The sequence below is a fragment of the Pezoporus occidentalis genome, unplaced genomic scaffold, assembly GCF_034315485.1.
Source record: "Pezoporus occidentalis ecotype Australia unplaced genomic scaffold, CSIRO_AGI_Poc_V1 ctg28, whole genome shotgun sequence".
In the NCBI taxonomy this organism is placed as follows: Eukaryota; Metazoa; Chordata; class Aves; order Psittaciformes; family Psittacidae; genus Pezoporus; species Pezoporus occidentalis.
In genome coordinates, this window is record NW_026914718.1 from 5,926,745 (window position 1) to 5,938,916 (window position 12,172).

At 40.0% G+C, this 12,172-nt stretch overlaps 1 protein-coding gene across 5 annotated transcripts in view; it reads right to left on the reverse strand.

Annotated features, from left to right (window-relative positions):
• POU6F2 (POU class 6 homeobox 2) overlaps positions 1–12,172 on the reverse strand; it is a 304,700-nt gene that overhangs the window by 12,430 nt on the left and 280,098 nt on the right. For all 5 annotated transcript variants that reach the window (XM_062625447.1, XM_062625444.1, XM_062625443.1 and 2 more), the window contains exon 8: positions 4,530–4,698. In XM_062625447.1, the coding sequence (XP_062481431.1) occupies positions 4,530–4,698 (169 nt within the window). The remainder of the gene's footprint in view (positions 1–4,529; positions 4,699–12,172) is intronic.

The following is a 12,172-nucleotide window of genomic DNA, read 5'->3' on the forward strand; positions in this document are numbered from 1 at the left end:
CAATTCAATCCCTTTGTTATTGTACTTTAGTAATTTCCCTAATGTTAGGTGGCCTTTGTAAAGAGAGTTACTCTCATTAGAGTAAGTGTGCAGCACCTTGCACCAAGTAATTATCTACTGAAGTTATTATATTTCTCTAAGCAATTCCATTAACAGAGTAAGGCAGCTGAATATGCCTGGTTTTACTTATTATATATTATACTTAGCTAAAAATTCTGGGATATGGCAAATCTCTACCAGGGTACTCTACTCCAGGGCTTCATCTGAAGGATGGGACTACAGCTTTGGAGCAAATGAGGAAAAGGAAACGACACTATTCCTGCCTCAGGAGCAGAAAAGCAATCAAAGAGATGTTCGGGAAGCCACAAGTTGTTTCTTGCTGCCCTCATGCCTGTAGGTTTCATTCAGAACTACTGACCCATTGAAGGCTTCATCCCACTAAAAGACTTTGAATGGACTTTGGCAGACACTAGATTTAAATTGCAGGCCTGTTAGACAAAGCTCTGCTGGTCTGTGTGTGGGAGATGGGACATTAAGAAGGCTTTTCAGTTATGAGCCATAGGCTTGAAAAAGTGGTGCTCCTGCTCCTCAGGGATCTGCACCCATGGGCTGAGTGGATTCTGCAAAGGAGCAAAAGAGGGATGACTTCCTGTGTATTTATTGCCCTGTGAGCAGGCGCAGTTGTATGCAAATGGACTTTTAGTCACTTGAAACCATTTTCAAATTCATGATGATCAATTAAGACCATTTGTCTAAAAATATGGTGCTACCAATGACAATGAAAAGCTGCAGGGGATCCTGTCTGCCTTTTCATGGCTCATTACACAGGACAGGTGGTTTGACCCTTTCCTGCTGAACTGACCATACTGTATTCCTTCTTATAGGCTCTTTGGAGTGCTCTTAATATCGGGATCACAGCGGGTTAATTCCCAAGTGCAACACTTTCCTCAGTCTGACTGTATGGAAAGTATTTTCTTTACTCTGAGTTCCCTGCTTGGTTTAATTGAGCTTTCTTCTATTTTGAGCAAGGGAGAAGTACCCAAACAACCTTCTCTGTGCCATTCATTACCTTAGATAGGGTACTGTGGCTAAGAAGTTTCGGTTTCCTTACAACTTGAAGCACTGCCTTGATAGGTATCTCTTGTCAGTACTGGGCTTCTTGGCATCCCAAGTTAAAATCTAACTCCAACAAATCCAAGCAGGTGAGCCTCCAAAACTCATATCTACTCAGTGGAGACTGGCTACACCTCTGTGTGGAATTTTATTTGAGATTTTGTCTGTACTGAGGATGCTTGAGTCTCAGGCTGAAATAGATGGCAAAGAACCCCCTTCCTATGGTTATGGCTCTGGCCTGCTTTGCACCAGGGCAGCAGTGAAGATAGATACTGGCTCGCCCCTCTTCTTGGTGATCATTTCCCACACTCTGATGGCTTACAGGGAGGGTGGGAGTGGTGTCTGCATGATGTGGATGCAGAGGGGGCAAAAATTAACCTTGTGTCTGAAGAAAAAGAAATGTTGGAAGGGTGAAAAAAACAGCTGAAGACTACTAAGGAGCAGGGATTTGAGTTTGGAGTGGAGGGAGAGAGGGTCTGACTGTGCAGACAGTAGTAATCACTGTGGTAGAGGACAGAAAACAGGGAAAAAAAGGGTGCATGAGTAATAAAATAAGGTATAGGAGGATAGAAACTACCTAATAAAAAGGCTGGTAAAAAGGACACAGATATGGTCTGAGGACAGAGACCGACTGGGATGTGGAGTGGAACTGAAATGGGAAGAGGCATTGAGGAATCATGGACTGCGGGGAAAAGACTGCAGGAGGAACAAAAAGCACAGAGGCAAAGGGAGTGCTGATTATGTGGCGAACAGTGTGAGGATGCAATGGGACTGGAAGAGAAGTGGTGGAGGGATCCAAGCCTGAGAGGAACAAGTAGAATGTCTGTGTTAAGTAGTATATCTCCCCACTTCCACTAATTGATATTCCTATGCTGCATACTCCTTTTGCTCTCAGCCAAATCCATGACCACATCATGTGTCTTATTCCTTTTAGAGCGGGACCAACAAGATGATAACTGAACCTATTAGTTTTTCTACCTATTCAGCTGACAGAAGATCTCATACTTCCAACTACGAATATAAGCATTATCTCACCATATGACTGACTGACATTGCTATCCTGCTTTGTTGCTACCTTGAAATTTATCCAAGCAAAAAATGGAGCTAAAAAAAGCCATCCTCAGAGCTGCACAAATAAACACTCAGAAGCTTCAAAATATTGGAGTTACAGTAGCCCAACACAGTGTAGCACAGACTTTGAGCCCTTGATTACCAGATCTTTTTCCCCAGACTTCTGCCTCATCCAGTGCCCAGGATGAATTGTCTTTCATTACAGAGGAACTGATTGATGTATTGCCTTTTTACTTGTTCAGTGTGTGGCCCCAGACCTCTATTAAAGCTCTTCACCAAAGACACTTCTTCTTGAGCTCCTCTGTTTTTCTAGATCTTAATTTATTTTATTATGTTTCTACAAGATGAGGGTCTTCCCCTTCTCATTCACACAGAAGTGGACAGATATTAAGGAAAAAGCATTTTTGGGTACCCAGTCTAGGTCAAGTAGCAAATTATTTTTTTAGACGGTGTGTTTAAATGGTTCTTTATACAGTTCCACAGTGAAAGTGCACTTAAAATTGTAAGTGTGAGTACCAGGTTCTTCTGTAAATTAAAGTCCAGAGTCTCAAGCTGGGTATTTAGAGAGTGCTTGTGAAAAATGTGTTTAAAGTGACTTGCCTGCCATTGCACTGGAATCATGTGGCAGACAGAAAGCTTCAGCTCCTGAGACCTCTACCACTTGAAGCAAGACCATCCTTCACCCTGCCACAGCTCCCTACCTCAAATGTTATGCAAACTGCAGAACAGGTTAGTGTATGAGATAGGGAACAAACCCTGGGACAACAGCCCACCTGCTGCATTACTAATTCTGATGCACCCCTAGAAAAAAATCCATTTTGAAAGAAGGATGAGAAAAACATCTTGATTGTGTGATTTTGATCACAGCGTATATCGTTATTATAAAACACATGTTCTAAGAGGAACTGCACACGGTTGAACAAGTAATTGTTTTTCTAGCATCCTGTAAATTTTGATGGAGTTATTGAGTAAACTTAAAAGGGCTTCTTCCATGTTACTTTATTGTGTAGTGGATTTATTCACATGGGGGAACTGACGGGAATAACTAGTGTGGGGTAAGGTACCCCTCTATAGTTACTCTAGAGTATTATTTTAATAAGAATGTCCACAAGGGGGCTATTCTGGACTAGCTTTTGAACTTATTCTGCACTCGCTATTTTAGTCAATCTTGCCATATAGACAAGGGGTAACTTCATGTATTTTTAACACGAAGCCTCTTATTTGTCTTCTTCCTACATAGAATGCTTGTCTACATAAGCAAATTTACTAGGAGAGCAATAGCAGTATATTTATATCACTATAATTACATCTGTATCCATATATTTTATGTACTTACAGCTACCAATGCGGATATTTTTATTCCAGAATAGAAGTATTCACACTGGGAGTTATACCAGCATACATTTACCACTACAGCTCTGCTAGCGATCTCCCCATGTAAACAATCTCTGAAATAATCTAACCAGGACTTTTTTCACATCTTCCCTTGCATGACAGTTTCTCCAAGCCCTTCATAAGCTTGTGTCAGTCCTATATTTTACATTACCAATGTGGCATGAGCCATAGCTTTTGTTTCCTTGAAATATATACATGGAGTACCTTTGAACAAGGTCATCTAATACACTGGGATTCTTGCAGTGTGCAAAAACTGTTAATGCTTCTTATATATACTTTTAACCTGTTGGGTTTTGCTATGTAAAAACCAAAGTTAATGCTGATAAAGTAATAGCAAAGACTCTGAACTATGTAATCTGGAAGAAAGGATTGCTGTTACAATCCTAACAATGAAACTCAGTCATTTCACAGCAGAGCGTGGTGTCTATCCTCTCCCACGTGTTACAGTTCGTTCTTGTTTAAATTGTGTGAACCTTTCCTGGCAGGAAAGGTCTCTTGCTCTAGATTTGTGTAGTTGTAAAATGCTTTGCTACACTAACTGCAAGCAGACAAGTAGTAACGAACTAGCAGCCTAACCACACGAAGAAGTATCTGGCTGCCTCCCAAATTCTGAGCGCTATAATTCATTATATTGACCAATTCAAAACCTTCTCATTTTCAAAGAACATTAACTACATTTCAGTTATAAGAATTGCCCTCGCAAGAATGAACAGTTGCTACCATTTTTATGACCGTTTTTATCACCGATGACAATTTCACTAGGCATGTTTACCTTAAGCCCCATCCATGCCAGCACTTAGCAGTTCCCACTGGTTAAGAGTCACTCTACTTAGCAACATACAATCTACTATATGAAACACAAAAAGAAGGAGGGAAAGCAGATCAGGAAACTCAGAGTGATGAGGACAAACAGAGGGGAGAATTAAGGAGAGCCAGGGAGCAATACTTACTGCTGACTAACTGGCCAACACTCAAAGCTGAAGAGGAGGAGGATGAGGAGGAAGAAGAGGAAGCCTGACGCACTGGGCTTTGAGACATAGATGCTTGACTGTGAGCCAAATGCAGGAGATTGGATTGTGAGGCTGCTTGTCCCACTTGCGTCTGGGAGGGCTGATGGAGCTATATGTTAAAATGTAAAAATAGGTATTTAGAAAATGAAGCAGTAATAGGAAACTTTCAATGCACCATCTCACTCATCTACTTCTGGGGAGCAAATCTCACAGGAGCATTAAATACCATGGACTTAGTTCAGGTGACAGTGTTACAGCAGGAGAAATCTGAGCTCTTTTGTATTCTGGCTCTCCATTTTTACTGTGTTTAACCAGATACTTAATCTAATTAGAAGGTAAGTATTTGTTTGAAATGGGTAATAAGAGACCTATGACATTCATAGCAGCATTCTGATTTAATAAACATATGTCCTTACCTGTTTTCTGACTCGTGAAGTCAGACTTTTATTTCCTACATGGATTCTCATACAAATCAGCATTGTTTCAGAGAGGTCCTTTCATACTGCAGGACCAGGACAAGGAAGAGTAAATAAACTGGGGGAAAATCCCTTTCCTTCAAAAATGAATAATTTGGTTTATGACATTAGATCTAACAGATAAACAAAAAAAAAATCATATTTCTCAACTGATAAATTGTCCTTGCCTAAAACACACAGTGAGCCCCGTTCACAGCAGGACTGTGTCGAGTAAGAGACACCTAAACAGTCCAACAGGTAGGACAGATGCAAATGATACACCTTGATACATGCATCTGCCTTTCCAATTTCTTCCTTACAAATTTTACAATAGTGTAGTCTTTGGTTGCTCATTAGGGAAAAGGAAAGAACCATTAATCAGCTTTCATGGGGGACTGAAAACATTCTCTGGTACTGATTGTTACATAAAACTTCAGCAAATTCAAAGGGAAATCTCTCTGCAGAATGAAGGTACGCAACTGGGTATTACAGTTTTGAATTGGCTTCTAGTAGTCCCGTCCATCCCTTTCAGAGCTTAATGATACAGTAATACAGGCTTGATACACTCAGGTGACTGCTACTTATTATACCTTTATTTTATGTTGATTCTTGATATTGATCAAAAAAGATTGCAAAAATGTACTAAAAGGCTTTACTTTTAAGTGATAGCTGTAATCTGCATTCTTAGAAAGGGGGAAAGATAAAAGGCCTATTTGCCCTTGCTGCAAGTCAGTAATTTAAATCTATTTCTTGAATTCTAAGGAGTATGAGTTTTTCTCTTTTGATAGTTAACTGAATGAATGACTTCAGAGAAGGAGCTGAATTCATTAGTAGTACTCGAATTATATATATATACGCTCCCAGAACACATAGAAATTCCCGATGCTAAGTAGACAACAAATTGTATGGCACTGTAGATAAAGGTATGTGATCACACTGAAGGTGACACTTCTCTGTGGAATACATAGGAACCATTTTAATGACCCATATTTCCTGTTATGGGTCTGTTTAAGAATGGAAGAAGTTACAACTCCTTTTTCTGCCTCCCACATGGAATAACAAAGAACCAAGCAAGAAACTTAACATTATTGACCTGACCAGTATTAGCCTATTCTGACTTCCCTGGGCATCGAGAAACAAAACCACTTTATTATCTCAAGTAGTTTCTTGGGCTCAAGCTCATTTTCACAAAGAAAACCAGCATTTTATCAAAGGAGTTGAGCTGACTGAAAGGCTTCAGATTTCAGACTTGTGCAAGCACTGGGCATCTTTAAAAAGATTTCAGGGCTGCATTTTATTTGTAGAAGAGCTCCCAACTTTGATAATATCATCTCCTAGGGAAGCAGCCCACTAGGAGGGCTGGCCTCTGAACACTGCAGAAATGGACTGCACATCCATTACACCCACATTACTCCAGACAGCAGCTTTCAGAAACAGGCATCTGGGCTCTGGGCCTGTTGTGCAAAGGAGTCTCTGACAACACTGAGGATGTCAGCCTAGGCAAAGGAAGAAAAGTACTGTATTTAGATGAGTTAAGTGCTTTTGCGCTATCTGGAACAGTCTGAAAGATGCTAGTGCTTATCTCAGAGAATGGAGGAGCAAACTAGTAGCTATCTTTAAAAAGAAAGATCTGCAAAATTATAGTCCAGTCAACTAAACTTCAACCCGTGGAAAAGTACTGAAGAAAATAATCACACAATTTGTAAGAAAACAAGGTAGCAACAGACAACATGGATTGTTAGGAACAAACTGTGTCAAACCAATCTGATCTCCCTCTAAGACAGGGTAATTGGCCTCGCAAACAGGGAAAAAGCAGTAGGTGGTTTGACTTTACAAGTCTCTCGACACTCCCTCGTGTGACATTCTTTATAACCTAGGGAAACATAGTTTAGATGAAATTGCTACAGAATGAATGCAAAAGTGGCTGGAAAACAAAACCGAGAGGACAGATATCTATCCTTGGAAACAGAAGTGTGCATGTATGGTGCTTCACAGAACTCTGTCCTTGTTCTGCACTACTCGGTATTTTCTTAATGACCTGGGTGATGGAGAAGAGAATATGCTTAATAAATTTACATGTTGATGACATGCTGAGAGGGACTTCTTATAGATTGGATACAGGATTAGGATTCAAAGTGATGCTGTCAGTTTGAACATGCCACCAGCAATCCTGGGGTTGCAAAAGCAAAGAAACCCAACTCCCATGCCAAGCTCTGCGTGAGCAGTGCTTGTGAAGGATCTTCTATTCTACTGAGCACTGGAAATAGCTCCTGGGGGGGTGGGGTGGGGGGCACCATGGCCAAAGCTAGATGCCACACTTCAGAAAAAGTCTGGATCAACTGAAAGAGAGGCTGAAGGCCTGGGAGTTAACTGAGGCTTATGAAGACACCTGGAAGGAACTGGTCATGTTTTACATAAAGAAGGGAAGACTAATTGGGATATGATGCCTGCCTCAAATACAGGCAGAGCTGATGAAAAGAGGAGAGAATGAGTGCCTTACATATCACAGTGGAGTGAATGAGGTACAATAACCCAGAAGATTCAAAGTAGATGATGGGAAAAGCTGTCTAACATGCCAGTGAAGCACTGGCACAAATTGCTGGGGGAACCTGTGGAGCTCCTAAGAGAGTGCTTAAGAGGACGTTAGACAAATACTGGAATAGCTACTGTGCCTGAGAACAACAGAGTGGACTGGATAATCTCCTGAACCTTGTCCTTTTAGCCTTAATTTTTCATGATTCTGTGCTATTTGCCATCAGTATTTCTCAGAGAGAAATACACGATCATGTAAGAGAAATATGGCAAATCCAACATTTTCCAGCCATGCGACACCTATAGTCCCTAAACAGTTCAACTGCTGAGCATGTGCACAATAACCCTGAAGCTTCCAGGAAGCACCAGAATGAGAGGGCATTCTGCATCTCCAGTTGTGCATGCAAAGTGTATACACAGCCACTACCACTCCACGGCGCATGCACCGTATGCTGGTTAAGTCTAGGAGATACTTGATTCTCTGCACATGCATTGCACAATGCATTTGCAAATATATTTTTTAAATAGCTGGGATACTCAGAAGCTTGGAAGTTTTCTTGTCAGAAATCTTTGGACAAATAGGGGCATGGCTAATGACATCCAGATGCACAGTGACCTTAGGTGCAATAGCCATATATAATGGATATTTACAGATTGTTCGTTTCTGCCTCACTGCTTGTGAGGGAAAAGGGATCAAATGGGGTTGGAAAGGCTGAAGTCACCGTAATGGCTGACCAGGGACTGAGGGAGGATTTAATCTTTAACTCCCTGCATAATTTCCAGCACACCCCCTGCTTTACAGACATGATGGTTAAGCTGTAAATGTCCTGCTTAAAGAACAATGATAGTTATCTATGACATAAAATTGCATTAAAATACTCTCTCTCTTTTCATCCACTATAATTTCCACTCCAGAAATAGCCTTAAGGAGAGGTGATTATTAGATTATGAATTAGATTCTGGATGACAGAATCAATTGAAACTTGCAATAGCTGACTCCCCAATTTTGGCCACGTATATATGATATGAATTATATTTATGACTGTTGTGTATTTTCCATCCAAAGACAGAAGGAGGCACAGAAATTACAGAAGCAGTTGCTGTAAGTGCCATTCTGTGTAGGTGGATATAGTAGACAAGCTGAGAATGATGACTGTATGCAACACTGATCAGTGTCTGGCAGGAATACATGTATGCACACTCCAGCTAGAGGAATAAGATGAATATGAGAAGCATAAAATGTCGTATAATATTTTATAGGAATAAGCTGAAAAATGCAAAAGGCCTGATTCTTATTTCTTTTACATCAGTTTTACATGCTGCTGTCAACAGTGAATGTAGTATCAATTGATAATTGCAGAGGCAATGCATGAATTAGGTCTGTAAGACTAAATTTTGTTCTTAAGCTGTGTATGCAGGATATTCCTACACCTGGGATGGTTGACTGGAGTCCTGTATTAAGGTGGCCTTAGGAGACCAGGGATGTCATTCCCTGCATCCAGAAAGTTACACGATAGTGATAGAATAATAAGTTATTTTGCGTAAGATAAGGAAAGAAACTAAGTGGAAATAAAGAACAAACTTTTTGGAGAATATTGCCCTGCTTCATAACAGAACTGCTACTGGTTTTACAGAGAGTCCAGACAAACAGAAAAGGCAAATATATGGCCATAACGGAAGGGAGAAGAAAGTAAAAGTTTTAAATTGTGGTAAGGGAGGCTAGGGTGAGGCATCAGGAAGACATTTCTAATGCTAAGGAGAGTAGCCTAGGTTGCCTAGGGATGTCAGGGAACCTCCATCACTGAAGGTTTTTAAGAACAGGTTAGACAAACATCTGTCAAGAATGATACAGGGACAGTTGATCCTGCCTAGGGGGAGGGGGTGGACTGCATGACCTCTTCAGGTCCTTTCCAGTCCTATTTTTCTATGATTCAGTGAAAAGAGAATCTGAGAGACGAGGAAACACAACAAATTAGGGAAGACAGAGGTGAAAAAGACAAGTATAACAAAAAAGACAGAAAAGATGAAACTAAGAAGAGTGCTACAAAGAGCAAGATACATGTTTTAAGCAATCCCCTTTATATGACACAAATAAAGATTCTCAATTTTTTTTCTGATGTCAGCTAGTTCTTCCTGGGAAATATGGAGATTAGTTCCAGTAAAGACTAAAGTCCATGGAAGGTGCTGAAAAATAAATACCTTGCTATAAAAAGACATTTCCAAACACTTTGAAATGCCATGATAATGCCTTGCAGAAGTAGTAGTTTAAGTATTTCGTGCTTCCATTTTTCCTGTAAATGCAGTTCTCTGCTCCATCTATGTTTCCTAAAATGTGCCATACATTAGTTCTTGAGGAGTACTGGTGTGCATGTGGAGCACTATGGCAGACAAAGCCTGTCTTCAAACCTACTGATACTGCATGACCAGGCATGAGCTTCCAAGACATTTTCTTAAATCACCTACCAAATAGAGAGAATGTTACTAGGCATATACACATACTTCATGCCAAATCATGCCAGAATGTTTTCCAAATACTGTACCCCATCACCCTAATTTAACTTACTCAACTAAATGCAAGTAAGTGAATATATGAATCTGAATATGAAAGCTATTGATACTTAATAAGTATCTTCTCTCTCTTAGTATACTATAACGTAGTGTACACAGTATAATGGACCTCTATACACACTGCTTAGACTGACAGAAGACATACATTTTGAAACTAGTATAAAAAAGCTCTTTGGGTTCACACTGGCTGTGCACAGAAATGAAGACTATAGCCAAGAAGTGCCGGTGTGCTGTGGACATAGGGCAGGACTTTGACAGCATCTGCTGAAGCTCTTTCAAAGCCTTTCTGTGGGATCAGAACTACATTCAAAGTACAGGCTGTAATTGAAGGTCTCTCAGCTTGCTAAATGAGGTTGAGGACACAGCCAGGCTTCTGTAGAAGAAATAATTTTATATGCTAATCGGGTGCATCAGTCATCTTACTGTCTCCTATAAAGACTGATATAATGTCAATAGTACAGTAACAGACTTAAATATATAGGTAAGCACATAATTCAAGCGCAGCAATAATGTTTCTAGCAGTGAACACTGCTTTACTCTCTCTATGCCTCAGATTCTTAGAATGACACAGGTAGTGTAGTGGTATTTTCCTATTCCCAACAGTTTTGTGCAGTTATATCGACTTTTTTGAGATATCCTATTCCTACAAGGGCAGATGCCACAAAGAAACTGGTCAGGAAGAGACGTAAGTTACAAGTTAAGTGTTCATGTTGTCATACGGAAAATCTGATGTAGTCCCTTGTAAGTAGTCTGGTAATCTTGACTTACAAAACCTAGTAATTTTATCCATGGATAAAATGGAATTATACAATAATGATGTTAAAGAGAAAGAAGTGAGAAAAATTGTCAGCCTCATTGCTGCAAGTCCTATAAAAGCCAGAAGAAAACCAAAGTTGGATTAAGACAACATGGTTTAGTGGCTGTATTCAAACACGGAGAAAGAAGGGTGCATTTTTCATAAAACAAGGCAGCATTAAAGCAGGAAGAACACTGCAGAGAGAAAATGAAAGAGAGCTGGTTAGATTTTAATGGGAGAGGATAACAAGCAATTGCATGGAGTTGTGGTAATAAGATGCAAGGGTATATGTTGTAGGTTGAGACTACAGAAAGAAAATGTCTGGCATGAAATTTGGAAAGCAGATGCACAAGAATGACCAGAGATCCATCTGAGAGCTATCTATGTCTTTTCAGCAGTTAATCTGGAGCATGATAGCCAATGACAACAAAGATGGGGATCTGACTATGTAAGAAAATGCTGCCTAGTAGCTCATTTTATTGTGCTAAGAGTTGGCAGAAGCCCAAAGCTGGTAGTGCTATAAGGCACGATGAAATATGAAAAGTTCTGGCAGGCAGTGTAGATAAAACAAGACTGAGGACAACTGGGACTACAGGCCTGATTTAATGAGTCTGGTATGTAGAAGGAAAGAACCAGACAACAGCAAGAAGGGAATCCACTTGATGAGTTATACTGGAGTATAACAGAAAGTGTAGAATTTGCTTCTGTGTGGGCAAGCAAATGGTTATGTAAACACCAGTTATTAGGAAAGCTGATTAAGGAATTTATAAACAAGAATGTGTTTTGAACCCCAGTGATCACTGGCAGCTGGATTCGTTTTACCTAATTTCACTCAGCTAAGAATTAATCCTTCAATCCTAAAATAGGTACCCTAGCCCCCTCTCACATCAATGGAGACAATAGATACTTTCAAATAGCTATTAGAGATTCAACCTATCTAAAAATCATTCTATTTTGACAGCTTGAGTTGTCCATTAGATATTCATATGTCTCCTTGTTGATGTCTCTTTATTTGTACAGGAAATCTAGTTAACTAGCATCCACCAGATACCTAACTGCTCTATGATCCAGTTAAGCAAGATGACTCCTTTCCTAAATTTCATAAAACTCCCATTCATGGTTAAAGTTCTGTCAGTTGTGTTGGTATTAATGTGTGTTGTTAAAGAGACAAAAGAACACCTTAAAAGAGGTTTTCCAATCTGATAGCAAATGACAATGCTAACGAGTTGTTA